We start from the raw sequence: 26,831 nt of genomic DNA on the forward strand, positions 1-26,831 counted from the left end.
CAAAAATTGTTTTAAACCCTTTACAGAATTGGAAGAAGTAGCTTTTCAGACCGTGAAGTGAGTAACTAACCAGTTGTGAATGTCTCATATCTTAGGCTACCTTTTTTATCTGTCTTGCGCGGGTCTTCCAAGAGCCGAACTGCCAACGCTCCCAGCCGACTTCTCGGCCGCCGAAGCACTTCCGGTCCTCGGCCCGCGGGCGAGGGGATAAGGAGCCTGCCACGCATGCGCGCCCCGGCGCAGCCTCTGCGGAGCGCCCCGCCTCGTTACGTCCCTTCCAATCTCGCTAGAACGGCAACCGGCGGGAGTTTTTCAAAATGGGAGCGCGGAGGCGCCGCCCAGGCCTCGGAAGGTGCCCGGGAGACCTTTCGGTGGCTGTGGTGTCGTCGCCGGGAGCGGCGGCCTAGAGAGCCGAGCCTGATGGACGCCAAGACACGCTGCCTACTTGGAGCGCTGCCTCGAAAGGACTGCGTGAAGGGAGTTAATCCGGGGAGCACGGACCGCGGCCTGGAAATATGGCGACCTGCATCGGGGAGAAGATCGAGGTGAAAAGACTCGGCAGTCCTCAGTAGGGCGGGTGGGAGTCGGAGTGCCGGGACTCGTCGAGACCCTGGCAGGAAGGGGATAGAGCGCAGCTAACGGCTGCAGGTTGGACGCCGGAGTGCTTTGGGAGGGTCCCAACCGCCGGGGGCCCGGCTGTTTGAGGGCGGAGCGGCCCGCCCCTCTGAGACGCGGGGGCGGTGGGACAGGTGTGTTGCTCGCGGCCCCGCCCTTCTGTCCCTAGGCACCGCGGCTTCATGTCAGCGATCCCGCCGGAGCTGCCGCGCTAGAGCAGGGCGAGGCTATCTTCCCCTTCTCCAAGGGGATGGCGGTTACCTCCGGCGGGAGTTGCGGCGGGGTTCCGTTCAGGGCCTTAGCTCTCGGGGGCTGGCTGCAGGTGGGACGAGGATGCTGAGGCTACGCTGAGGCTGAGGAACCAGATCATTAGGGTGCTCTATCTAGAGACCAGCCCGGAAGCTCAGAGACCCGCAAGGCGTCAACATGCTGTCCACCCCAGACACCTGCTGTATCGAGGTGTGATACCTGCTTGAATTTTGAATGCAAATTCTCCTCCCGATCCATTTTAGCCTCTTTTTTCCAGCCCCTTCCTATTTTTCTTCCTTTCTACGTCGAAAATCATCACACATATTCTTTAATTTTAACTTTTAAGGATTTTAAAGTTGGAAATCTGCTTGGTAAAGGATCATTTGCTGGTGTCTATAGAGCTGAGTCCATTCACACTGGTTTGGAAGTTGCAATCAAAATGGTAAGAATATGTTAATCAGTTTCTCACTTCTACTTTGCAAGTAACTAGGGAGGTTTGCTACTTGAGATGTTAGAAACTCCTTACCTGCCAGCCTTTTCTTTATGCTGTAAAAAAACCCATTGCTTAGGCAGAAGACAGTAGTTCCAACAGTTGAACTTAAGGATCTCTTAGGAGATCCTTAACCATGCTTAAATAAGTGTTCTATCTTTACTCATGTTCATTAGATTTGGTATCTGTTCTAATTATACGTACTTGGAGTAATTGGTAGCAGTCAAAGAACAAATAATTTGTTTATAATAAGAAGAATACACTTGTGCATAGTTCTGTATTACACTGTAAAAAGCTAAAATACTATTCTTGATTGTTAGAAGTCAGTCCAATAGGAGTAACATAAGCAAATTAAGAAACACCTAAACCAGTAGGAAAAGGGAAGGGAAGTTTTGTTTTAAAGGTTTGCTAAATTTTATTTGTTGTTATTATCATAGATATGATGGTTGAGCTATTAAATTCTTTAAGTTGGTAGAGTGTATTAGAATGCATTGGGCAAGCTTATTGAATGTCCACTCTGTCATGCACTCTGCTAGGTGCATGGGGAAAATAGACAACGAAATAAATTGATCTCAAAAAGAAGAAGATAAAAGGACTTCAGAATATTTTAAAGTATACTTTCTCTTTTCAAAGTTAACATGACAACTTCACATTTGAAAGTTTATCATCAACATTTAAACCTCTCATGTTATTTTTAGATAGATAAGAAAGCCATGTACAAAGCTGGAATGGTACAGAGAGTCCAAAATGAGGTGAAAATACATTGCCAATTGAAACATCCTTCTATCTTGGAGGTAAGATACAAATTTTATAAAAGTGGCCAAGGGCATTGAATTTTTCTGTATTATAATTTATTATGCCCTTTTACGTTTCAGTTGTATAACTATTTTGAAGATAACAATTATGTGTACCTAGTATTAGAAATGTGCCATAATGGAGAAATGAACAGGTATCTAAAAAACAGAAGAAAACCATTCTCAGAAAATGAAGGTAGGCTGTGCTTCTTTTATTCTTTCTTTCATTTTTCTTAAAAAAATTTTTTTTTGGAAAATACAAATTTTACTCTTTGTAGTTTTGAAGAAAGTACTGTTTTATAATATTTAGTAAAACTGTTTCAATTATTACTTTGGGCTATAAAAAGGGATATTTTCCCCCCCAAATTAAAAAAGCTGTTAATTCATATAAATAATTCAGTCATTACAGAAGTAAAGTAGAAGAAGAAATTTGCTATCCATCTTTTGCCAAAACAACATTTAAATTAAGTCATTGGTCACAGTTGAATGTGTATCCTTTCAAATCTAGAAAAAGCTTTTTAGAATGCTGTTGATGACTATAAAGTACTTTCTAAGTCAAACACAGTATCTTTTGAAACCATTTATTATAGAAAATGTCAAACACTTAAGTTGAGACAGTAATATAATGAGCCCCTATGAACTTACCACTGAGCTTCCAAAACTATCAACTCATTGTTTCATCTGTACCCTTCTTATTCCCCCAATTCCTCAGAGTATATTGAAGCAAATCATAGACATCTTTTTATCTTTAAACGATACAGACTTTAAAAAAAAACAAAAAGTAAGCACAAAGTCACTATCACACCTAATAATTCCTTACTATCAAACACATTGTCAGTTTCAGCTTCCCCAGTTTCTTATAAGTAACTTTTTTTTACAGTTCAGATCAGGATCAAGTAAGGTCCGTGTATCATCACACAAATGATTGTTTTCAAATTATCTTACCCTGCTAACTGACATTGTAGGCTAAGATTGAAAGCTAAGAAAGGTGGTTGCTGATAGGCTTTTTGTCCATTTGATCTATATTTAACCCATTTGGAAAACAATTTGGTCATATGTGTTAAGAGTTAAGGAAATGTTCATATCCTTAGACTGAAAATAAGAACATAATACATAATAAGAAAATAAATTCATATACATATTGATGATGAGTACTGCATTTTTCATAATACTGTATAATAGTAAGGCCTTCTTAAATAAGACAACTTGCAAAAGATAGGAAGGAAATGAATTACCAATTTGACTAATTAAAATTAAGAACGTGTATGACAAAGGATACTGTCAACAAATTTAAAAGTTAAAGATAGGAAGAAAATATTTGTATAACAAATGGCTGTCCAATTAATATTTAAAATATAAGGCATGCCTTAAAAGAAAAGATAATTGTATAGGAAAATGGACAGGGGATGTAAGCAGACTGTTCACAGAAGAGAAAGTATAATTGGCCAATAAACATACGAAAAGATGCTCAAAATCAGTAGTAATCATAAGAATGCCAACTAAAATAATGAGTACCATTTTTTTACCCATTGGATTGAGACTACCTAATTTCAACAAGGATATGCTTGAAAATAACAGTGTTTTGGAGGGCGATTGGCAAAGTGTTAAAATACTAAATTTTATCTTTCAACCCAGTGATTCTACTTCTTGAATTTACCATAATGAAGCACCCCATATATATGCACAAGAAAACAAGCATGTACAAGAATGTTTATTGCTGTATTTTTTTATAATCTTGAAATGACCCAAATATTAATCAATAGCAATTTAATAAGATGGAGATCTATGTGTACTGACATAGAAATATCTCCAAGAAATATTGTGAAGTGGCAAAAAAAGTAATAAACTATATTTTTATACCATTTTTATATTTTAAAAACATTTATTACAGTGTATTTCTATAGATTTAAATGTACATAAGCACATGGAAGAAAAGTTTAAAAGAATATAAACTGTTAATAGTGACTACTTTTCAGGAGGGTTTGGGAGGACATCAAAGGAACTTCAGCTTGCTTTTCTTTTTTTCTCTTTTTTACAATTTGAATTATTTATGAATTGTTTAATTATAAATATTTTCTCTTTCTATGGACTTCTGGTTACCCTAGTTAACTCTAGTCACTCCCAATTCCTAATAAAATTAAGCTTCCCTTAACTGTATTTAGAAAACTCATTAGTTGGAAAGGACAAAGTTTAAAAGGAGTGCCTAGTTGTCTTAATGGGAATTATTAAAGAATATTATGAAATTATCAGAGTGGTATTTTGGCTGGTAAAACTAAGCTACAAACCAGTTTACTAACTGTCATACTGGCATATGTACTTGGGTTTCATAATGTATTCTTAATACTGAATCTTCAGATTTTCTAAATTGTAAGTTTTATTTTTTGCATTCTAACAGCTCGACACTTCATGCACCAGATCATCACAGGAATGCTGTATCTCCATTCTCATGGTATATTACACAGGGACCTCACACTTTCTAACCTCTTACTTACGCGTAATATGAACATCAAGATCGCTGATTTTGGGCTGGCCACTCAATTGAAAATGCCACATGAAAAGCACTATACTTTATGTGGAACTCCTAATTACATTTCCCCAGAAATTGCAACTCGAAGTGCACATGGACTTGAATCTGATATTTGGTCCTTGGGCTGTATGTTTTATACGTTACTTATTGGAAGACCACCTTTTGACACTGACACCATCAAGAACACGTTAAATAAAGTTGTATTGGCAGATTATGAAATGCCAGCTTTTTTGTCAAGAGAAGCCAAGGACCTTATTCACCAGTTACTTCGTAGAAATCCAGCAGATCGTTTAAGTCTGTCTTCAGTATTAGATCATCCTTTTATGTCCCGAAATTCTTCAACAAAAAGTAAAGATTTAGGAACTGTAGAAGACTCGATTGATAGTGGACATGCCACAATTTCTACTGCAATTACGGCTTCTTCCAGTACCAGTATGAGTGGTAGTTTATTTGACAGAAGAAGACTTTTGATTGACCAGCCACTCCCAAATAAAATGACTGTATTTCCAAAGAATAAAAATTCAAGTGATTTTTCTTCTTCAGGAGATGGAAGCAGCCTTTATACTCAGTGGGGAAATCAAGAACAAGAAACCAGTAATAGCGGAAGGGGAAGAGCAATCCAAGAGGCAGAAGAAAGGCCACATTCTCGATACCTTCGTAGAGCCCATTCCTCTGATAGATCTGGCATCTCTAATAGTCAGTCGCGAGCGAAAACGTATACAATGGGACGATGTTACTCAGCAGAAATGCTTTCAAAATCCAAAAGATCAGGAGTAGATGAAAATGAAGAAAGATACTCATCCACAAACAGCAATGCTAATATTCTTCACTTCTTTAAAGAAAAGACATCCAATGGTTCTGGATCTTTTGAAAGACCTGATAATCAAGCACTGTAAGAATAATTCTATCAAAAAGCATTTTACTTTTCGATAAACATTGTATTAGCACAAACATGAAGCTGCATCTAACTAAGGGTTACCTTTTTTCTAACCTTGTCAGATATTCCTGGGGCACTTTTAACTATGACTTCTATTTTTTAATAGGAAGAGAATCAGAATGATGATTTTGAATTGTGGTTAAGAATCTCTTAAAATGAGTGTATGTGCTCATGAATGTATTTGTAGTATGTGTTTAATACTTGGGAATTTCTAGTGTCATTTTAAATTTTATATGAAGCAGGTCTCCAGTGCAATGTATCATATATTAAACATGTCTGATTCCTAAAGTACTCTTAACAGTAACTGTACACACACACACACACACACACACACACACACAGACACACACACACACAAACAGAGAAAGAGAAGTTGACCCTAAGTGATGAGTAATCATATTATTGACTGCTTCTCACATGAAGGCAAGTTTTTAGTGACTAGTGTTTTTCTTTTTCTGATCTTTGATTTTTATGTTTAAATTAAAAGAGCCATATAGAAACATTGTCACAGTGCCATGGGCATTTTGGCATGGGAATTTAGCTTCATAGACACAATTTAGTTATGCAAATGTTGGGTTCTACAGTTAATGTAAAAATTTTTAGGTATTCATATCAGAAGAGAGCTCACTTTTTTAGTGTTTTTTTATCTTAGAAGGTTACTACCTGATAATTTTTTATTAGTTTATGGGAAATTTTTTTTTCTTTGTTTAGCTCCAATCATCTTTGTCCAGGAAAAACTCCTTTTCCATTTCCAGACCAGACAGCTCAGACTGAAATGGTGCAACAGTGGTTTGGGAATCTGCAAATAAATGGTGAGTTTTTAATGGACTATTTAATAAAAAGTTAATGACTTGGCCACTTACCAAGCATTGCAGTTTCCTATTTGGGTTTTCTTAAGTAGTGCATTTTCAATAAACTGTTACAATAATAGTAATAATAACTGTTAACACAGTTTGAGTATTTACTGTATCAGCCACTGTCCTTAATGCTTAACATATATTATTAACTTATTAAATTCTCACAAAAACCATATGAGGAAGATACTATTATTAGCCCTGTCTTACAAATGAGGAAATAGTAGTGCGCAAAGGTTAATTTGCCAAGCTGCACTGTCCATAAATACAAGAGACAGGAGTCTAACGCAAGCAGTCTGGCTCAGAGACTTCACTCTTAACCCCTCCGCTCTTGCAGCCTCTCTGTAATAAGTACCTACTATCAGTGCCTATAAAATAATCAAAAGATGGTTGACTTTATTTTTAAGTAGAAGGTGATGTGGACCATCATAGTGTACCAATGGGACTTCACATACACTAAAATACACAGCTACTAAAACCTAAACATTTTTAAACAGCTGTCATCCAAGTCATTATTTTATTTATAGATACAGAGTTTGAAAGTTAAACATTTCTCATTATTGAACATGACATTCACAGAAGGTAGGCTGGAAAATAATGATGGAAAAAAGAATAAAAAAGAAACATATGGAGAGGAGGAGAGAATTTTTTACTAAGTATCATGTTACCTCAGACAAAGTGCATAATATGGCTGTAATTTAAGCAGAGAGTTGTTATGTCACCTCAAGAGTCTATTTTTTTCATGTATATTATTTTCAAGGGCCCAAAAGAATTAATCTTCTCATGTGTACTTGTCAAAGATGATAATTCAAGTTTATGTTTTTTAAAACTACAAAACTGCCATGTGCTTAATCTTGCACTTAACCTTCTATTGTGTTTATAGATACTTTTATTTGGTAACATGGACATGTCTGAAGTAACCTGTTTATAATACTGTAGTAGTGCTGCTACAATTTTAAAGTATATTATTTGATATAAGATATTTTCTGTCATAATGGGAGTTATGGAGGGAGGCACTTAAAAGTCATTTAAGGGAAAGCTGAGATATAGATTTTTAGAGTTTAGCATTAGAAAAATTGCCTTACAAAGTTTTATATAGTCTAGTCATTTTAAGGGCTTAAAAAAAAAATAATGTTCCCATGTGAACTCTAAAACTGTATAAAATTTAAATGGGTAAAGTTCAAGAACTGTTTTAGAAATGTGGGTACAAATATATTTGTAATATTAAGTATTAATAATAAACCTATTTCATATATTTTAGAGTGTTTTGGTTTTAGTTGCATATTTTGTAAGTGAAGATGAAATAGTCCTTAGCTTAAAGAGAGTGAATTTACATGTTATGTAGAATGATTACCTGGGAACTCCTCTCAAATCTGTATTTGTTGCAGCATTGGCAGTTGCTTTAGTATTAGTAGGTGACCCTAGGTGACTAGTTTTTGCTTTGATTGAAAAATTAATTTCATATTAATATCTTTTCTTTCTTAGTCTTAGATTAAAGGTATTCCTTCACAGGCTGGCTTAAAATGTCCTTTTAAAGTCACTATTTTATTATGCCATATCTTTTTGTTGTTTTTTTTTTTTTATTGGCCAAGCCATGCAGCTTGTGGTATCTTAGTTCCCCAACCAGGGATTGAACCTGGGCCCTTGGCAGTGAAAGCGCCAAATCCTAACCACTAGACCACCAGGGAATTCCCTTTTGCCAAATCTTAAACTGAAAAATTACAAGCTTTTTTTTTAAACTAGATTTCTTTTGTTCCTCAGGAAAAAAGAATGCTATTGTAACCAGCATGACAGTTTTGTGTAGACTTGACTTTTTAATTATTCACTAAGTTGCTTTATTCTATGTATATTATAGCTCATTTAAGAGAAACTACTGAGCGCAACAGCATTAGCCCAAACAGAGATTTCCAGGGCCATCCAGATTTGCAGGACACATCAAGAAATGCCTGGGCTGATATAAGAGCCAAAAAGAGCCCCAATGCTTCTGATAATGCGCATTCTGCAAAACAGTTGAATACCATGAAATATATGACTGCATTTCACAGTAAACCTGAGATAATTCAACAAGAATCTATTTTTGGCTTAGATCCTTCTTCCGAACAAAGCAAGGCGAGGGGTATGGAGCCACCATTGGGTTATCAGAAACATACATTACGAAGCATTACATCTCCTTTGACTGCTTACAGGTTAAAACCAATCAGACAGAAAACCAAGAAGGCTGTGGTATGTCTATTATTTTTCTAAATCACTGGATGATATTTTCCTTGAGTATATGGTTTCTGGTATCAAACATAATGATATCTTTTCAGTTCCCTATAATGTTCCTGTATTTTTGATACGTACTTGATAAACTCACTTAAAAGAGACTGGGTGTTTATGGAAAAATAGCTGTTGTTTCCTTCTGGGTACTTTAAGGATGGTGAATTGATAGTAATTTTTGAATTTTATATTATTGATAATGAAAAACATTTAAAAGTAATACTGGCTAAATACTGTGTTAAATATTAATCACTAAGTTAATATTTAATACTATCTTTTGCTTTTGTTTTCATTGTTTTACATTTAATCTAGTCTCAAAAAGATAAACTAGAAAATATAACTTTTTTTAACATCTGAAACTATTTAAAGAAAAGGAGTATGCACAAAATTAAGTATAGGATTTTTCTTTTTAATGTCATGTGTGCATTGGGAATGGTGATTTTGATTTTTTAATTCCGTCTTCATCCTGTTTGTCCGTTTTCCCTTTCACCCAGTCTTGCCTTTATTTGGTGTGCTATTGTCTTTTCAAGCCCTTAAATTCTCCACCCTACCTTCTGCTTTCTTTCTGCTCACTGGTTATCATTTCACACTTCATTATACCTTCTTTCCTTTGCTCCTTATGTTTCACAGTTGTGCTGAAATACACCTGTGGTCTAGACAGTTGCAGTGAAGCAGCTATTTGATTTTGACTTTAATTTTTGTTTCTGCCATGGTTAAGTACTTTTCTGTTAACTAATATGTATGTCAGAACTGTTCTGGTAAATAAGAGAATTGTTACTGATTTTAGTTTTTTTTTTTTTTTAGGTGAGCATACTTGATTCAGAGGAGGTATGTGTGGAGCTTCTAAAGGAGTATGCATCTCAAGAATATGTGAAAGAAGTTCTTCAAATATCTAGTGATGGAAATATGGTAATGTGGATTTCCTTTATTATCTTGCATTTAGCATTCCATTCGTTCTCTAATGATATTTAAAAAACAATTTTTAGTCACTTTTCCTGATATGATAGTATCTCTGGAATTCAAAAACTAAAATAGCATACTGCATAACATTTAAATAAATTAGTGTGGTGTAAAAAATAATTATAACTAGGAACAAAATCTAAACTTTAGGCTTAAGTTTAAAAAGCAAAAAAATTACTTTTAGAGAATATTTAGCATTTTCAATAAAAATAATATACATGTGAGCTCTTTTTATAATTTTAGTAACAAAATATAGTGCTCTAACTTAATGGCATATAATCAGAATTCTTAAAAATTTTTTGCCAGATCACTATTTATTATCCAAATGATGGAAGAGGTTTTCCTCTTGCAGATAGACCGCCCTCACCTACTGACAACATCAGTAGGTACAGTTTTGACAATTTACCAGGTATGTAGATTTACCAGGGAATAAACTTAGATAATGGATTTATATATACATATACTCTATACTGTGGGTATCATAAATTGTAAATATTTTGGCTTCAGTCGGGATGCAGGTTATGTTCTTATAACTTTATATCTGGTGGGATGTGCTATACCTTACTAATCCAATGTTTAGTCATATTCTGTGTTATAATGGTATTTTATTGTTTACTTAAGTAAAAACTAACTCTAGGATATTAGTCATGTGTCACACAAATATAATTTGTACACTTGTATAGTTACAATTTGTGTAGAATCATGTTAAAAATTCAACATGAAGTATCTGGTTTTTGACTTTTGAAATCATTACTGTGCTACATAATGATCACTTGTAATTGTGGTTAACCAAATTTGGCTCCTGGTTTAGCTTCTGGATATTATGAATTGGGAAATTAAATACTGAGTAGTAAGACTTCCCTAAGGTAACTTAGAAACAAATAAGAGAACCTATCTAATCTAACTCTGTTAGAAATTAAAACACGTAGACAAGACTATCAAATACTATAAATGACCATAGTTACAGGGAACTGCTAAAATTTACTACTCTATGCTTTACTAATATGAAAAGTGCTACATTTCTTTTCCTAAAAGTCATTTGGTTCTGATATCTCAGGTAGAACTCTTTTCATTTCATTTATTAAAACTTTCCTGGAGTCATTATCTTACTTTTAATAAGGAGTCAGTGATTCAAAGTAAGAGATTTTTTAAATAAGCATGATACTGGGACTTCCCTGGTGGTACAGTGGTTAAGACTTCGCCTTCCAACGCAGGGGGTGTGGGTTCGATCCCTGGTCGAGGAGCTAAGATCCCACATGCCTCATGGCCAAAAAACCAAAACAGAACAGAAGCAATGTTGCAACGAATTCAATAAAGACTTTAAAAATGGTCCACATCAAAAAAATCTTTAATAAATAATCATGATACTAATCATCAGATTCTGTTATATACTTCTTAGGAATTTTATTATACTGTCTTTAGTTTTCATTAAAATAGTAGACTTACATCTCTAAAATATTTTTGTTTGGGTAATGGGATTGTTAACTTTGGGTAATGGGATTATTAACTTTCAACTTGCATTTTTGAGGAAGAGTAGAAATAAATGTTAGACTGTTACGGAATTTATGTCAACACTTTATTCCCTAATGTTAGGTAACTTTTTTGTTTTCTCTCCCTAGAAAAGTACTGGCGAAAATATCAATATGCTTCCAGATTTGTGCAGCTTGTAAGATCTAAATCTCCCAAAATCACTTATTTTACAAGATATGCTAAATGTGTTTTGATGGAGAATTCCCCTGGTGCTGATTTTGAGGTTTGGTTTTATGATGGTAAGTGCCATTTAGAAATGGTAATTTTTTTCCCTTTAGTTTGTAACTTAGTAGTTGTGGGTTTTTTTGGTTTTTTGTTTTTTGTAAATTCAACACAGTGAGATTTATTTATTTATTTTATTTACGGCTGCGCTGCATGGCTTGCGAGGTCTCAGTTCCCCGACCAGGGATTGAACCCGGGCCACAGCAGTGAAAGCTCTGAATCCTAACCACTAGACCACCAGGGAACTCCCCAACACAGCGAGGGGTGTGTGTGTGTGTGTGTGTGTGTGTGTGTATCCATACATAAAAATTATACAGCACAGTATACTATATGTCAAATGTTAATCAAAATTTATATATACTTGCTTGTAAACAATTTATTCTCTAATATGTATATTAACTCTCTTTCCCCTTTTGGCTCCAGTTTAACAACATTCTGATTGATATTATAAAAAATAACATGAAATAAACAATATCCTGTTTCTTATTAGAAATTTAAATGGACACATACCAAATTTTTAGAATAATAAATATCACAAAAGGATAAGGTTGAACCAGAGAATTTTCTTTTCTAAATCTATAAAGATGTTTACTTTTTAATCTGTAAAGTTTCCTCCTTTAAGGGACACATAGTACATACACTCACACAGTACACATAATTATAGCTGTCCTTCACTTATGTTTTTGTATGAGAGTAGTGGTTTTTTAAAAATATGAAAGTATCAAACTTAAGCCAGTTATATGCAGAAAAGAAAAATGGCCTATATTTTTTAACTACTACCTTGAGAGCCTCATTTTATTAATGGCCAATAAGTGAATGTAAATGTTACCTTGATCTAGGAGTCATTATGTACTGGGGTATGATAATGAATATAAATCTAGGAATATTTAAAGAAATAATAAAGGGTTTTCTGCTTAATTTTTAAGGAGCAAAGATACACAAAACAGAAGATTTAATCCAGGTGATCGAAAAGACTGGCAAATCTTACACCTTAAAAGGTGAAAGTGAAGTTAATAGCTTGAAAGAGGAAATAAAAATGTATATGAACCATGCTAATGAGGTATGTACCGACTTTTAGTAGGTTTTTTCTTACCAATTAATAATAATACAAATGACATAGATGAAGTAATGACAGAAAGCACTCTTTTGAAATAGGGCCACCGTATTTGTTTAGCACTGGAATCCATAATTTCAGAAGAGGAAAAGAAAAGTGGAAGTGCTCCCTTTTTCCCAATAATCGTAGGAAGGTAAATGTTTGAAAATTTATTAAATATGGCTAAAATGTGTAGAAATTTTTTTTTAAAAAACCAGTTTAGTGTTTACATTATGAACATTCTTTTGTTTTCTATAAATTGAAAGCTTTAAAGGAATGTATTTGACATATCTTTCTCCTTCAGAAAACCTAGTAGTACTAGTTCACCTAAGGCCTTCACACCTCCTCCTTCTGTGGATCCAAACTATCCAATGAGAGAGACACCATCTCTGAATAGAATGATCATAAATAGTGCTGCTTCTCCAAAACAGGCACCAATACTTAATCCTTCTGTAAGTAAATATATGTCACTTCTATACTTTAAACTCTTCAATGATTGCCTAATGTCCTTGATATAAACTAAAACACCCTACTGTGGCCTTACTATCACCTACCTACTTTTCCAGTCTCATTCTGAGCTACCCCACACTCTCTGTGCCTAGTTCCTTGATTAAGCCAAACTCTCAGGGCCTTTTCACATGCTGTTCACTTGACCTGGAACTCTTTTCCCGAACCCCTTAATGGCTAATTCTTTCTCATCTTTCAGGTCTCAGTTTAAATATTACCTCAGCAAGGCCTAACATGACTCCTCTGGGAAAAAGCTAAATATATTAACATATACATTGTTTTATTTTTACTAGTAAAATATCATTAACTGCCTTAATATCCATGATAGAATCATGGTTAAACAAACTTATATTTTTACTCAATGAACTATCATGCCAATAAAAACTATATAGCAATGTAGTAAAGTGCGAGATTAAAGAAATAGATCTCTGTGTGTGTAATATGGGTATGTGTGTATTCACACACACAAACATACATACTATAATTGCAGCTATGAAAAATTATACCTTGGGAAAAAAAGACAAAAGAAATCTACCAAAATCAAAACAGTAGTTGTGTGATTTTTTTTCCTATTTTATACTTTTCCAATTTTCTGTAATGTGATTGTATTTTTTTAATTTTGTTTTTTAAAAATTAATTTAAGATAATGAAAATCCGGTCATCATCTACTTTTGCTGAAGTTGGCTTATTAGAATGCTAAGGAATAATATCTTCCTTTCTTTTATTGTTTGTAGATGGTTACAAATGAAGGACTTGGCCTTGCAGGTGCAGCTTCTGGAACTAACAGCTCTCCTAATAGTCTAAAAGATTGTCTCCCTAAATCAGCACAACTTTTCAAGTCTGTTTTTGTGAAAAATGTTGGTTGGGCTACACAGGTGAGAAGTTAGATTTCTCTTTGCAAGACAGTTTTTACACCTTTTTTGCATTGATTATATCATTAATAATTTTCACATTTTTTTATATGTATACAGATGGAAAGCTCTAGATATTGTTGATAACAAATTGCCTGCTAGGGCCTAGGTGACCTGTTTTTGCCATTTGTTTTTAAAGTAGAGGTCATGATGATGGCTAAACATTAGGATTTGAGAATGCCCAGGGTGTCGTAAGTTTTAGAAAGTATTTGTAATCTATATTAATAGAGTAACTTTTATATGGCAGAAAAGAATTCTTGCATCTAAAAATGAGGTCTACATTGAGTTTCAAACTTAAAGAATTTTATGTAGGTGTAAACTTAGATTTGTATATTTTCTGAAAGCTTGAACTTTGGAGATGTTTGAGCACAGCACATGTAATTTTTACTTAGCAGTGAAGTAAAATACAGCCTAGTCCTTTATGGGGGTAGGAAATAACGGGAAGGGAACTCAGCATTTGTTGAGTACATGCTATGTGGTACCATGTTTTCCACATACATTGTCTCATTTACCAAAATAAAACCTAGTAAAGTTGATGTTATCGCCTTTCATAGATAGTAAAATTATGGCTCATAATGGATGGTTGACTTGCACATTCCTACTAGTTAGTTTGCAGAATCTGGATGTAAACCCAGGTCTATTTGATTCCAGTGTCCATGTCTTCTCTGTACTCTGTTTGGAGTGGCACATTGTAAACATCAGTGACTAAAGAAACCAATTTTAAAAGCAAAGATGTAACATTCTCAAGCACAATAGAAATTCTTTTGGCCTAAGAACAAAGAATAGAGGGAAATTCTAATTTAAGAAAGTGTTGCTTGGTTATTTCCTAAATCTCTTCTTGGTTAGAAATACTATGGGAAAAGAAAAAAAAAAAAATAGCTTGCTCAGATATCCTAGTGGAAATGAATGGGAAACAGGATTTATGTAGAATAATTTTAATTTATGATGCCCTATCCATTAAAGGAATAATCTGAAAAAGATATGAGTATTCTCAAATGTTACTACCATCACAACCCCAAATTTGTAGTTACCTGAAGGGTTTTGTTTTTTTTTTAAACTATATGAAAAACCTGTTAAACATGAGTACCTTTTAAGAACTTCATATCCTCTATAGTAATTTTGCTTGCTTATTACTTTTCTAGTTAACTAGTGGAGCTGTGTGGGTTCAGTTTAATGATGGGTCCCAGTTGGTCGTGCAAGCAGGAGTGTCTTCTATTAGTTATACATCTCCAGATGGTCAGACATCTAGGTAAGTTCTTAAAATACTGGTTGAGATTCAGCTCTTTGCTCTAATTTTGTTTTATCTATATGATGAAATAAATGACTTAATAAAGTTACTATTTTCATGTTGACAAAGTTCATATTATTATTTAAACTGTTAAGTATTCATAGCGGCTCATATAGTCTTTATAATGCATATTTTATGAGTATTTACAGGAATGCAGGGTAATTGGTACGGATTATCCACTCCAAGTGGTTAGATTCCTTTAGCCTTCTTATTCCTTCAGTCTAACTAGGTTGGCCCTTTTCAGAAGTAATGGACTTCTAAGTTCAAAGTAATATACTTAGACAATTTACATAAAAGAACATAGAAACAAGGAAGCTGTCTTTTAAAAGATAACCAGATTATTTTTCCCAAATGAAAGGCTGTATCCCCTGATCTAGTGTAAAGTGATTAATGTTTAAAAGACTTTTTTGAATGTATATATTCATTCTAAATGAGGATGTATGCCAGGCTAATAAGTATGCTAACAAGGAGGATCTGGGAATAGCAAGAATAAGCAGTAGTTTGGTCTCCACATTTCAAACCATTACTTACTAAAAAGAGGTGGGGTGCCAACAGTGCCAGTACAAACACGCTACTTTATGAAAAGTGCATATTGTAGAGAAAATACTTGGTACAAATATAATTTGTGGATATCTACCAACTGCTTTTGTGTGTATATATGCAGTACCATCATTTAAAGAACTCATAAAGTAAGAGGTTTTGTTAAATCAACTCTTTCAAATGCTCCAGAAAGTGGAAAGATACAGATATAAAATGGGTAGAACCTGTGTTCAGAAAATAAAAGTTCAGATTTTACTTGATATGGTCATATGGAAATTTTTAATATTTAATAGAAATGTATTTATAATGTGTTTAGCTTAGTATTTTCTTTAAATTAGGGTCTTCAATTTAATGAAGAATCCAGATTTTCAGCTTGCTTTAGAAATTATAAAGTCCATTCAAGTTTTTTGACCTAATTTTCTTTTTATTATTTAAATACATTTAGAAATTGGTCTATTTTAAAAGGAAACAGGGACTTCCCTGGTGGTCCAGTGGTTAAGACTTCACCTTCCAATGCAGGGGGGTGCAGGTTCAATCCCTGGTCGGGGAGCTGGGATCTCACATACCTCGCAGCCAAAGAACAAAAACATAAAACAGAAGCAATGTTGTAGCAAATTCAATAAAGAATTTTTAAAAAATGGTCCACATCAAAAAAATCTTTAAAAAATAAAAATAAGTAAAGGAAACAAATTGAGTATGCTTAATTTAAGTATCTATTAAATAATTTTGTATGATCTCTCTGAAGTGCCTTTGCCATTGAAGAATTACTGAAAAATATAATGTGCCTTTTGGTACTCTTACAAACCAAGTGACTAAGTTATAATTTTATATTTTTCTCTTTCGTTCACTTAGGTATGGAGAAAATGAAAAATTACCAGAATACATCAGACAGAAATTACAGTGTCTTTCTTCCATCCTTTTGATGTTTTCTAATCCAACTCCTAGTCTTCATTGATTGAAGCTCCTTTTAGATATATATATAAGTAAGTTTAATAAATAACGTTTTTGTTGGCTTTCAAGTAAAGTGACTTTTTTCATTTTAAAAAACTTCTTCAGAAAGCCTTTCTATAAAAGAGAATTTTAATCTATACCATAACGGATGTATTCTAATGAGAGAACAAAGCAGAATGAAACTTGAGTCACTTACAAAATGTAGTGGTCGTAGACTAAAATAGGACACCTAACTTTGCTCTTAGAACATATACTCCTAAAATTACTGTGTTCATATATTTGTATTGAACAATGTTTTAAAGCAAAAATATAAATGGTGTGTGGTATATTTGTGCTTTTATTTTTTTCCCTACTTCTTAGATATGCTAAGAATCATGGACAAAACATGCTGGAGTTTCTGTATTTTGAACATGTAAATAATGTGTATTTATGTTACAAGTAACATATGTAAACATGTATATTTGTTTTATATTTATTTTTGTAGCACTAGTTTGTGATGAAACATTTCTGAAAATGCATTTTATTAAAAAAATAATAAATACAGTGTTACTTTATCTTTTGATTTATTTAATTAAATACTTAATTTAGGGACTTCCCTGGTGGTGCAGTGGTTAAGAACCCACCTGCCAATGCAGGGGACATGGGTTCAATCCCTGGTCCACGAAGATCCCACATGCCGGGGAGCAACTAAGCCTGTTCACCACAACTACTGAGCCTGTGTGCTGCAACTGCTGAAGCCCGTGCGCCTACAGTCCGTGCTCTGCAACGAGAGAAGCCCGCACACCGCAACGAATAGTAGCCCCAGCTCGCCACAACTAGAGAAAGCCCGCGCGTAGCAACGAAGATGAAAACGCAGCCAAAAGTTTTTTTAAAAAAAGAAAAACATATAATTTAAAGTAAGTTACATAGTAAACTCATTTTTAATTTTTTTGCCCATTTAAGAGCCAATTAAATTTTTTTAATTAATTTTTCAAATGGTAAGTACATTGTTTCTCTACCTTTATCTGAAAATATCTGTATATTTTAATGATAAACATTTTAACACTGAAGACCTCAACAATGCAATTAACTAACATGAGAAAAAAGAATATTTGATAGTGGAACAGCAATTCTTAATGAAATACTCAAGGTAAAATAGGAATAGAATGAAACTACTTAAATATAAAGACTGTTAATGCTTCCTGATTTTTATAATCAGAGAAATATTGGAGCCAATTCCATTAAATAGTCAGGAATACCCAATGTCACAATTATTCAGCATTGTTTTGGAGGTTGTTACCTACGGCAATGAGAAGAAAAATAATAATTTGTAACATAAGTTGCATAGTTAATAAGAAAAAGACAACCCAATAGAAAAATGGGCAAAAGATATGAACAGATAATTCACAAAGGAGAAAATCCATATAACGAATCAAAATCCATATAATATACTCAACCACATCTGTAGTCGGAGAAATACAAGATTAAAACAAAAATCATTTCCCTTTATGAAAGATTCGTAAAAAATAATAATAGTGGTACAATGAGCAGGGCATTCTCAGGTGTTGTTGATTACAGTGTAAATGATAAAGCAATTTGGCAATATCTATTAGAATTATTTTAATACACAGGTAATCCAACTTTGGGGAGGAAAATTATGTAAACCCTTCTCTTAGGGATAAAAATATGATTAGAAGAAAGAATTTCCTCTTAAAAATGGAAATAATTGAAGTCCTAGCTTAATTTTGAAGGCTAAAGACTCAAATACATTTTGCTTTGACAGAATTTAGGTGTATTTTTTTTTATCATCTTCTTAATAAGTCTTAATGTGTCTTTATGTTTCAGGTATTTCTCTTATACATACTATACAGCTGATTTTTTTCAATCCAATGTAATAAGCTCTGTAGTCTACTTTGTTTACATTTATTATCATTTCTGATTTATTTTCACTGTTTGTCATTACAGTTCTGTTGCATTTACTTCCCATCTTATTCTGTGTTTTCTACTAACCATACTTCTTCTTTGCTTTATCTTCCTTTCCTCCCTTCTTTCATGTTGAATTTCCTTTTCATATGCATATTTAAATTTTCTTTCAGCAGATTTTTCTTGAATTAAAGTTTTTAGAATTTGTTCTGTTTCATTGCTTTTGGTTTTCTTCTTCAAGGAGTTCTGCTATATGTATGTTAAATCACCTGTGCCTAATTTTTATATCCATCACTTTCTCCACATCATTTTTTTCTCTATTTCTGTTATTTTAATTTTCCTCCATCTTCAATTTCCCTTAAGAAGTTATCTGTGGCATCTTATTTACTCTTGTGTTCCTTCTAATTTGTTCTTCATGTCTGAAATTATTTTTTAAGTTTCTTATTCTTTCCTGAGCTCTGCCAGCAATATTTTCATACCTTCCTATTATCTTATTTCTCTAGTTCATTGGGAAATTTTCCCATTTCTGTTTTTCAAATTACGATGTTATTTTTTAATCTTTCCATTACTTTGTAATTTCTTTCATCTCATTTTATAATACATTCTGTTTTTATCTGCTTTATGGGCATATCTGTCTGGCATGCCTTTGTTGTCTATGAGAACATTAGTTCAACTGCACTCTTCCTGTTTCTTCTCAGTATTTATTCCAGTAAATGGCATCTGCATCACTAGCTGTTCATGTCAGAATCCTGGAACTGATTCTTAACACCTTCTTTTACCTCATCTAATCACCAGTTAATCCTGCCAACTCTACCTCTAAAATATATTTTACATACTTTTAATTCCCAATTCCACTGTCAGTTCCCTAATTCAAGTCACCAGCATCACTCATCTGAACTACTGCAATAGCCTCCTGCTTGTCTCTAAACATCTACTCTTGCCTCCTGCGTGAGTCAGGGTTTTTACTTGCAAACATCAAAATCTAACCTAGTTAGTTTACACAGAGAATATATTTATTAAAGGATATCAGCTCACAGACCCTCGAGGAGGGAAAGAGATTCAGGCTTTGCAGCTAAAAACAATGGCTGAATCACAGTGTAGGCGCTTCCCCAGAAGAAGACATCCTAACAACCCTGCTCAGCACAGACCCCACAGCCATGCTGTTGAAGCTAGGGGACTAGGTTCTGGGAGCTCTGGCTGCTTTCTCAGAATTCAGCCACTGACCTTGCTCTCTCACTGAAGTCAGTTTTGCTTATGCTGCTCACTTCCTCTTCTTGCTCAGTTCCTTATGAAGTTTCACATTGGAGGCGTGTACTGGCAGAGCCAGAAACACAAGCTCATGCCTTGGCTGCAAAGGTAGAGAGAACGAATGCATTTCGGCTTCTATCTAAAAGGAGAGGCCCAATGTGAGAAATTCTCCAAATGTAGAAGGGTCTGCAGGAAATGAAGAGTGGTCACATACATGATAAATGTCCTCCACATCCCTTCCAATTCATACTTCACACTGCAGCCAGCTCATTCTAAACTACACAGCTGATTATGTTACTAAACGTTAAACTAATTGTGGAAATTTAAAAACACACAGAAGTACAGATATACCAGGATAAGGAACATCCATGTGTCTCCCACCCAACTTCAACAAATATTTTGCCAATCTTGTTTCATCTCTCTTACTGACAGCCTTCCCCAACTGGAGTATTCTGAGGCAAATCCCAGAAATCATATAATTTCTATCATAAATTCTTTAGTACCTTTAACAGATAAGGAGCTTTTAAAAGCATAACCAATAACACATATCTCAGAATTAACAGTAATTCCTTAATATCATTTAATGGTGAGTCCAGTTTCAAATTTCTCCGATTACCTCAAAGATACCCCTTTTACCTTTGACTTAAAACAAGATCCAAAATAAGATCTATATAATGCATTTGTTTTACATATCTCTGAAGTTTCTTTTCATCTATGACTGCTGATCTCTCAACTTTTATTTTTTCCATGCCATTTTTTTTTTAATTTTAAGAAACTGGACCATTTATCTATAGAATATATCATCTTCTGGGCTTAGATGATTACTTCCTAGAGGTGGCTTTTAGTTGTGCCTTTCGTATTTCCTGTAAACTGGTAGTTTATATCTACGGGCTTGATTAGATTCTGACTCAGTGTTGTTTGGCAGGAACACTTTCGTAGGTGGTGCTGAGTACTTGCTGCTGCATCAAGTCAGGAGGCACGTAACGCTGACCCACTTTTAATGATGTTAAGAGTGATCAGTGCGTTCAGGTGTTGTCGGCTTCCTCCATCCTTTGGAAAGTTCCTCAATAATCTTCCACCTCAGTAGTTTTATCATTCACTGATGAATGGTGCCCATATCTATAATATTATTTCACTAAAGGATGCTAGATGGGGGTTTTTCTATTATTCCCTTGTATTTATTAGCTTGGATTATTCTATAGGAAATAACTTTCCCTCATCAATATTTTATTACCCTGAAGTTTAGATACAGGAGAGGCAGAAGAGAAGCTTAAAAGTCTTTATTTCCTGGTTTTTAGAGTAAGGAGTTAAAGCCCTAGCAACCTCCAAAGGTGACCAGTGTGTTTCTTACTTTTAATATCATTATGAACTCATAGATTTTCACACATTCGATCTGTTTAAATTGGCTGCAGATATTATTCTTCTCAATGCCTTATTTATTTTTTTTAATATTTATTTATTTATTTTTAGCTGTGTTGGGTCTTCGTTTCGTGTGAGGGCTTTCTCTAGTTGCGGCAAGCGGGGCCCACTTCATCGTGGTGCGGGGGCCACTCTTCATCGCGGTGCGCAGGCCTCTCACTATCGCGGCCCCTCCCGTTGCGGGGCACAGGCTCCAGACGCACAGGCTCAGCAGTTGTGGCTCACGGGCCCAGTTGCTCCACGGCATGTGGGATCTTCCCAGACCAGGGCTCGAACCCGTGTCCCCTGCATTAGCAGGCAGATTCTCAACCACTGCGCCACCAGGGAAGCACTCAATGCTTTAATTGTCTCATTTTTGGCTAGTATAAGTTCCTTTATTTGATTCCTGGGTCCTTTTGGCAAGACAAGCCACAAAACAGAGAATGCCTAAAAATAAAGTCAAACAGAGGTATGCTGAACTAAAAAGAAAAAGACTGAGTCCTGATGACATTATTTGGACTTCTAGCTCCAATCATGCCTAAAGTTAGAATACTAAACTCTTACTTGCCACTGGAGGAGTCCTAATGCTTAGGGCCTAAAGGCCTCGCATTGTCCCTCTACAGCCTCAACTAACGGGACTCTTTTTCTCAATCACTATTCTCTGGCCACCTTGCACCTATTTTAGTTCTGGGAAAGCTCCAAGATCCCTTCCTTATCTTCCTTTGGGCTAAGATATGTGTTGGTGTAATCCCCCAGAGAAGAAAGTACTCTCAATAAAAAGACGGGGGCAGTCATTTTTGCAAGGTTACAGTTTATCTGAAGTTTATTCAATATTGTAAATCTTTAGAAGTAGGGAAACTTCTCTATATCATATTCTTGCATGGAAACGGTCTAGCTATTGATATTATGCTAAGATAAAAGTACCCGTCAGTGGGCTTCAAATTATGTTTCTCAAATATTTCTGCTAATAGGAGTCACTGGTATAGGTAACTTAAATTACCCTACAATTAGCAATTAATTAACTGCAACTTTATGGGCTATTTTCATCACTATGAAAAATACAGTAGTTAAGAATGTAGATTTTGAAGACAGTGTTACTTAGATAAGTACCTTAATTTCTCTGTGCCTCTGTTCCTTCATCTGTAAAATGGGAATCATAATAGGATCTTCACTCTGTAAGATTACTATGAGAATTAAACAGTACATTACACACTACCTGTAATATGGAAAGAACTCTATAAAATAGTTTGCCATTATCATTTTCCTCATTACCATTATTGTTATTTCTATCATGCATATTATCGAAACCAAGAGTGGAGTTTATGCTTTAGGATTAGAAGTTACCTAAAAAAATGTAAGACAGAGGAAGGAGCTGCAGAACATCAGAGAAGAAGGATCACAGGACTTACCCAAAGAGCCAGAAACCTGGCTATGGCCCTGATAAATCTAAATGAAGCAGAATCTTACTATGGGGGCAGAGAAAAGTGAAAATCTTTAAAATTTAATCATAGGATGATTTCTGTCAGATTAAGCCTTCTTTAGAGCTGGAGAAGTTGGATGTAAGAGTATGCAAACTTCAAAAGCAAAAGAACAAACGATTTGATTTAAAAATGGGCAGAGGATCCGAATAGACATTTTTCCAAAGAAGACACACAAATGGTCAACAGGTACCTGAAAAGGTGTTCAACATCACTAATCCTCAGGGAAATGCAAATCAAAACCACAATGAAATATATCACCTCATGCCTGTTAAAATGGCTATCAAAAAGATAAATATAACAACTGTTTGCAAGTATGTAGAGAAAGGGAACCCTCATGCCCTGCTGATAGGAATGTAAATTGGTGTAGCCACCATGGAAAACAGTATGGAGGGTCCTCAAAAAATTAAGAACTACCATGTGACCCAGCAATTCCACTTCTGGGTATATATCCAAAGAAGATGAAGGCAGGATCTCAAAGAGATATCTGCACTCTCACGTTCATTGCAGCATTATTCACAACAGCCAAGATACAATGGACAACCTAGGTGTCCATCAACAGATGAATGGATAAGGAAAATGTAAGTGTGTGTGTATGAATATTATTCAGCCATAAGAAAGGAGACCCTGCCATTTGTGACAAGATGGATGGACCCTGAGGGCATTATGCTAAGTGAAGTAAGTCAGAAAGAGAGGAACAAATAGTATATGATATGACTTGTATGTGGAATCTAAAAGAGACAAACTATTAGAGGCAGAGAGTGGAATGATGGTTGCCAGGGGCTAGGCCGTGAAGGAAGTGGGGAGATGTTAGTCAAAGAGTACAAACTTCCTGTTATAAGATGAATAAGTTCTAGGGATCTATTGTACAGCATGGTGATTATAGTTAATAACACTGTATTATATACTTAAAAGTTGCTAAGAGAGTAGATCTTAAATGTTCTCACCACGAAAAAGGAAACGGTAATTATGTGATATGATGGAGGTGTTAGCTAATGCTATGTGGTAATCATTTTGCAATATATAAGTATCAAATCAATATGTTGTACACCTTAAACGTATACAATGTTATATGTCAATTATATCTTGATAAAGCTGGAAAAAAACAAATGACAAAGGGAAAAGGTAACCATCTACAAACCAAGGAGAGGCCTCAGAAAAAACCGACCCTGCTGACACCTTGATCTCAAGCTTTCTAGCTTCCAGAACTATGAAAAATAAATTTTTGTTATTCAAGCCACCCCCCCCAAAAAAAGTACAACAAACAATATAAAGTGCAAATTATAGTGTTTACTCTTAGATTTGAAAATATTTATAACTTAGAGTAGGAAACATTTGGAAAAGTATTTAGAAATATTTTTGCGTAATACTGATTATCCATATACATAGTTCTGTACTAGTCCCTTTTAGCAGCATTCAACTTATGTGAGGTAGTAAAGTATACATAGTGTGATTTAGCCAATTTCTAGTAAACTCGGTAAACTGTTAGATTACAACTATTTTACCTCAGATTTATTAGCCTGCCTATATTGGGGCTGTCGGGGCCTATCCAAATTTAAAATTCTGCAGTTCTGAGTAGCTATGCAGACACAGATTGAAAACCGTTGGCTCTTCCATACCACTACTGAGAGAGAAAAAATAAATAAGGTAATAGTTTTTCTCTAGAATTTAAGGGAATTAGAAAATGCCAATAATTTTAAGTTTGCTGTTCAGTATATGTATACAATAACACATATCTGGCTTATGGTTCTAAAGTGAATTATTTATTAGGACTTGAAAGAAAAAAGTAGTTATCTGTATTACAGGTAGCGGAATCCATCTTAATCTCTTAATCCTCTTATTGCTCAAATATGAGCATTATTCATACACATCCATTAACTTAGGGGTTAATTAGTAAGATCCTGAACTAAAATAAGACGGAAAGTGTAGTATTAAAAATCATGACTTATAGAAGCTAAGGGAGGATGGCAGGCATGGTAAGTATAAAATTTAACAGTCATGATTTTATTTCATAAGGAAAACTTTATAACAGAAAATGCATTTTTTAATAAATAAAAAGGAGATAGCTGTGAATAAAAGTACCTCTATTTAGGTAAACAATTTCTATAATTTCATTCTATTACAGGTAATTCATACAGAACTCTCCTTATGATTTCACTGCATAGATATTCTCTTGTTATTTTAATGACGCCTCTGCAGTTTGACTTGAGTATAACTTCACATTTATAGACCACTGTCTATTCACTCATGACTTTATGCCACCCCGCAAAAAATGTCATATGAAGACTATTTCTTTTTTGAGATAAGGAAACTATGATCCAGAATTTTTATATTATCTTGCTATTCATAATTACACATAGAATTCCCTATTTTGTTCAATATATGTTCTTGTTATTCAACATATGCAATATCTGCAACCTGACTTTAGGAAACTGACTCTTAGCAATCGTCTAGCTCTGCTAGCCTTAAAAGAGAAAGCTCCACACAGCAGGTACTTTCCACCACAGTCTTAGCTAGGTTATCCTTGAATCCTTCCATGCCTTACAGAAAAAGCAATGAGTCTTCTGTAAACCACAGCCAGAAGTGTGATGGTGAGCACCACCATTCCACACACGAGGCTGAAAGCCCATCGTGGACCCCAGGCAGCGTACACTTGGCTGATGAAGACGGGTCCAAGAATCCGTGCTGCACTTCCAGACGCTGTTAACCAGCCCATGTACACACCCTGTTGGGGGAGAAGCAGACTGATACTCAGGTGTAGTTATTTGAAAAGCAAGGATGATGCTAATATTACCAAACTATGACAAACACGAGAATCACTTCCTCCATCTGTTATTTTTAAATTAAATATAAACTACCTCTCTATAAATACAGCAAATAATGAGCAATAAACTTATCTGATATACTGTTTAGGAAAATAAAAGTGTAAAAGAACAAACACTGTCTGCTGAAACGATTCATAAATTTACTTTTTAAGGCTACCATTTATTCTGTACTTGCTATTTTCCAGACACTGTGTCAGGTGCTCTACATATACTGTTTCCAACGTTCACAAATTTCTATGATTGGTATTATGCCCACTTAACAAATGTGGAAGCTAAAGCTCAGAAAATTCAAGTAACTTATCCAAGAGATATGAAGCCCTGTTTGGCTGACTCCACTGTATTAATTTCCGCTATACCACAATGTCACTGCTCCAACTACTGTATCCAAAACTATAGCCCATACAATATACCCAAGAATGTGCAATGCAGCATTATTTTTAATATCCTCCAATTGTAAATAACTTGTCTGTCAAGTGTGGATTAAGTAAATAAACTATGGTACATTTAATAAATGGAATGCTAAACAGTTGCTTAAAAGAATATGGTCTTATACAGAATAAGATCTTATAACAAGAATAACATCTCTATACGCATTGACATGGAAAGAAGGCCACGGTATGTTAAGGGGAAAAAAAATCCAAGATGTAAAAAAGGTTTATATACATGAGATATAATTCATTTTATCTTTTTTTAAAAAGGCATGAGGGTGGATATGTTTGAAAAGGCATAAAAAATATCGTGAAGTGTACAAATGAAGTAAACAGTGGTTGACTTTAGTGTGATGGAGGTATGGAGAGCCTTCCTTTTCTGCTATACACATTTCAAATTACTTGAATTTTGTTATAACCATCATGTATTGTTTTTTTAATTAATATGCTTTTATTCTTGACTTTGAAAATGTGAAAATATAACTTTATAGATTAAAAAACCTAGAAATTACCAAAATGTTTTACCTATTATTATAGCTTTAAAATACTGATGTTAAAATTTTTTTCTCTTTGCTTTATTTCAATAGAGCACTAATTTCTACCTTGAAAATGTAAAACTATCAATTTAATTTTTATAAAGAGGAAGGTACTATTTTCATTTTGTTGCCATTTAAATAACTGCTACTAAAAAGAACAGTCATAAGTAAAACCTGGAAATAAGTAAATGTATAATAGGAAAATGACTGAATAAATGATGGTACATACATAAGATGGAATATGTCTCCATTAAAAATAATTCCCTAAAAGAAAATTAAATGTCATGGG

The 26,831-nt window shown here is 34.5% G+C and overlaps 2 protein-coding genes across 17 annotated transcripts in view; one reads left to right on the forward strand and one right to left on the reverse strand.

The window, feature by feature from the left end:
- Positions 1-116: 116 nt before the first annotated feature.
- PLK4 (polo like kinase 4) lies at positions 117-17,668 on the forward strand. 7 transcript variants are annotated; one of them, XM_082389770.1, is made up of 17 exons: positions 119-545; positions 1,211-1,306; positions 2,053-2,148; positions 2,230-2,344; positions 4,544-5,567; positions 6,324-6,424; positions 8,553-8,689; positions 9,530-9,634; positions 9,992-10,094; positions 11,305-11,454; positions 12,364-12,497; positions 12,593-12,684; positions 12,835-12,982; positions 13,772-13,912; positions 15,091-15,197; positions 16,629-16,759; positions 17,316-17,668. In XM_082389770.1, the coding sequence occupies exons 1-16, from the start codon at positions 516-518 to the stop codon at positions 16,729-16,731; spliced, it is 2,682 nt and encodes an 893-aa protein (XP_082245896.1). In that variant the 5' UTR covers positions 119-515; the 3' UTR covers positions 16,732-16,759; positions 17,316-17,668. The 7 variants fall into 7 exon arrangements, with proteins under 7 accessions (XP_082245892.1, XP_082245896.1, XP_082245895.1 ...); XM_082389765.1 differs by lacking the exon at positions 119-545 and adding an exon at positions 583-1,074 and having other exon boundaries at positions 8,322-8,689; XM_082389766.1 differs by lacking the exon at positions 17,316-17,668 and having other exon boundaries at positions 117-545; positions 8,322-8,689; positions 16,629-16,800.
- The window catches only part of MFSD8 (major facilitator superfamily domain containing 8), a 50,773-nt gene continuing 39,146 nt past the window's right edge, over positions 15,205-26,831 (reverse strand). For 4 of the 10 annotated variants that reach the window (XM_082389773.1, XM_082389774.1, XM_082389777.1 and 1 more), the window contains one exon: positions 24,024-25,478. In XM_082389773.1, the coding sequence (XP_082245899.1) occupies positions 25,272-25,478 (207 nt within the window). In that variant the 3' untranslated portion in view covers positions 24,024-25,271. Of the gene's footprint in view, positions 16,343-21,312; positions 22,460-24,023; positions 25,479-26,831 lie in introns of those variants that run through there. The other 6 variants (XR_014243881.1, XR_014243882.1, XR_014243883.1 and 3 more) reach the window with 6 other exon arrangements.

Source organism: Balaenoptera borealis (assembly GCF_965194805.1).
Source record: "Balaenoptera borealis genome assembly, chromosome: 4".
Lineage (NCBI taxonomy): Eukaryota > Metazoa > Chordata > Mammalia > Artiodactyla > Balaenopteridae > Balaenoptera > Balaenoptera borealis.

What these genes read in the sequence shown, in the direction of transcription:
- PLK4 (XM_082389765.1), top strand. Translation starts at nt 1,042, where the DNA reads ATGCTGTCCACCCCAGACACCTGCTGTATCGAG. An exon ending in AGAAAACCAAGAAGGCTGTG is followed by an intron (nt 8,690 to 9,529) that starts GTATGTCTATTA and finishes TTTTTTTTTTAG; the next exon opens with GTGAGCATACTTGATTCAGA. An exon ending in TTCCCAATAATCGTAGGAAG is followed by an intron (nt 12,685 to 12,834) that starts GTAAATGTTTGA and finishes TTTCTCCTTCAG; the next exon opens with AAAACCTAGTAGTACTAGTT.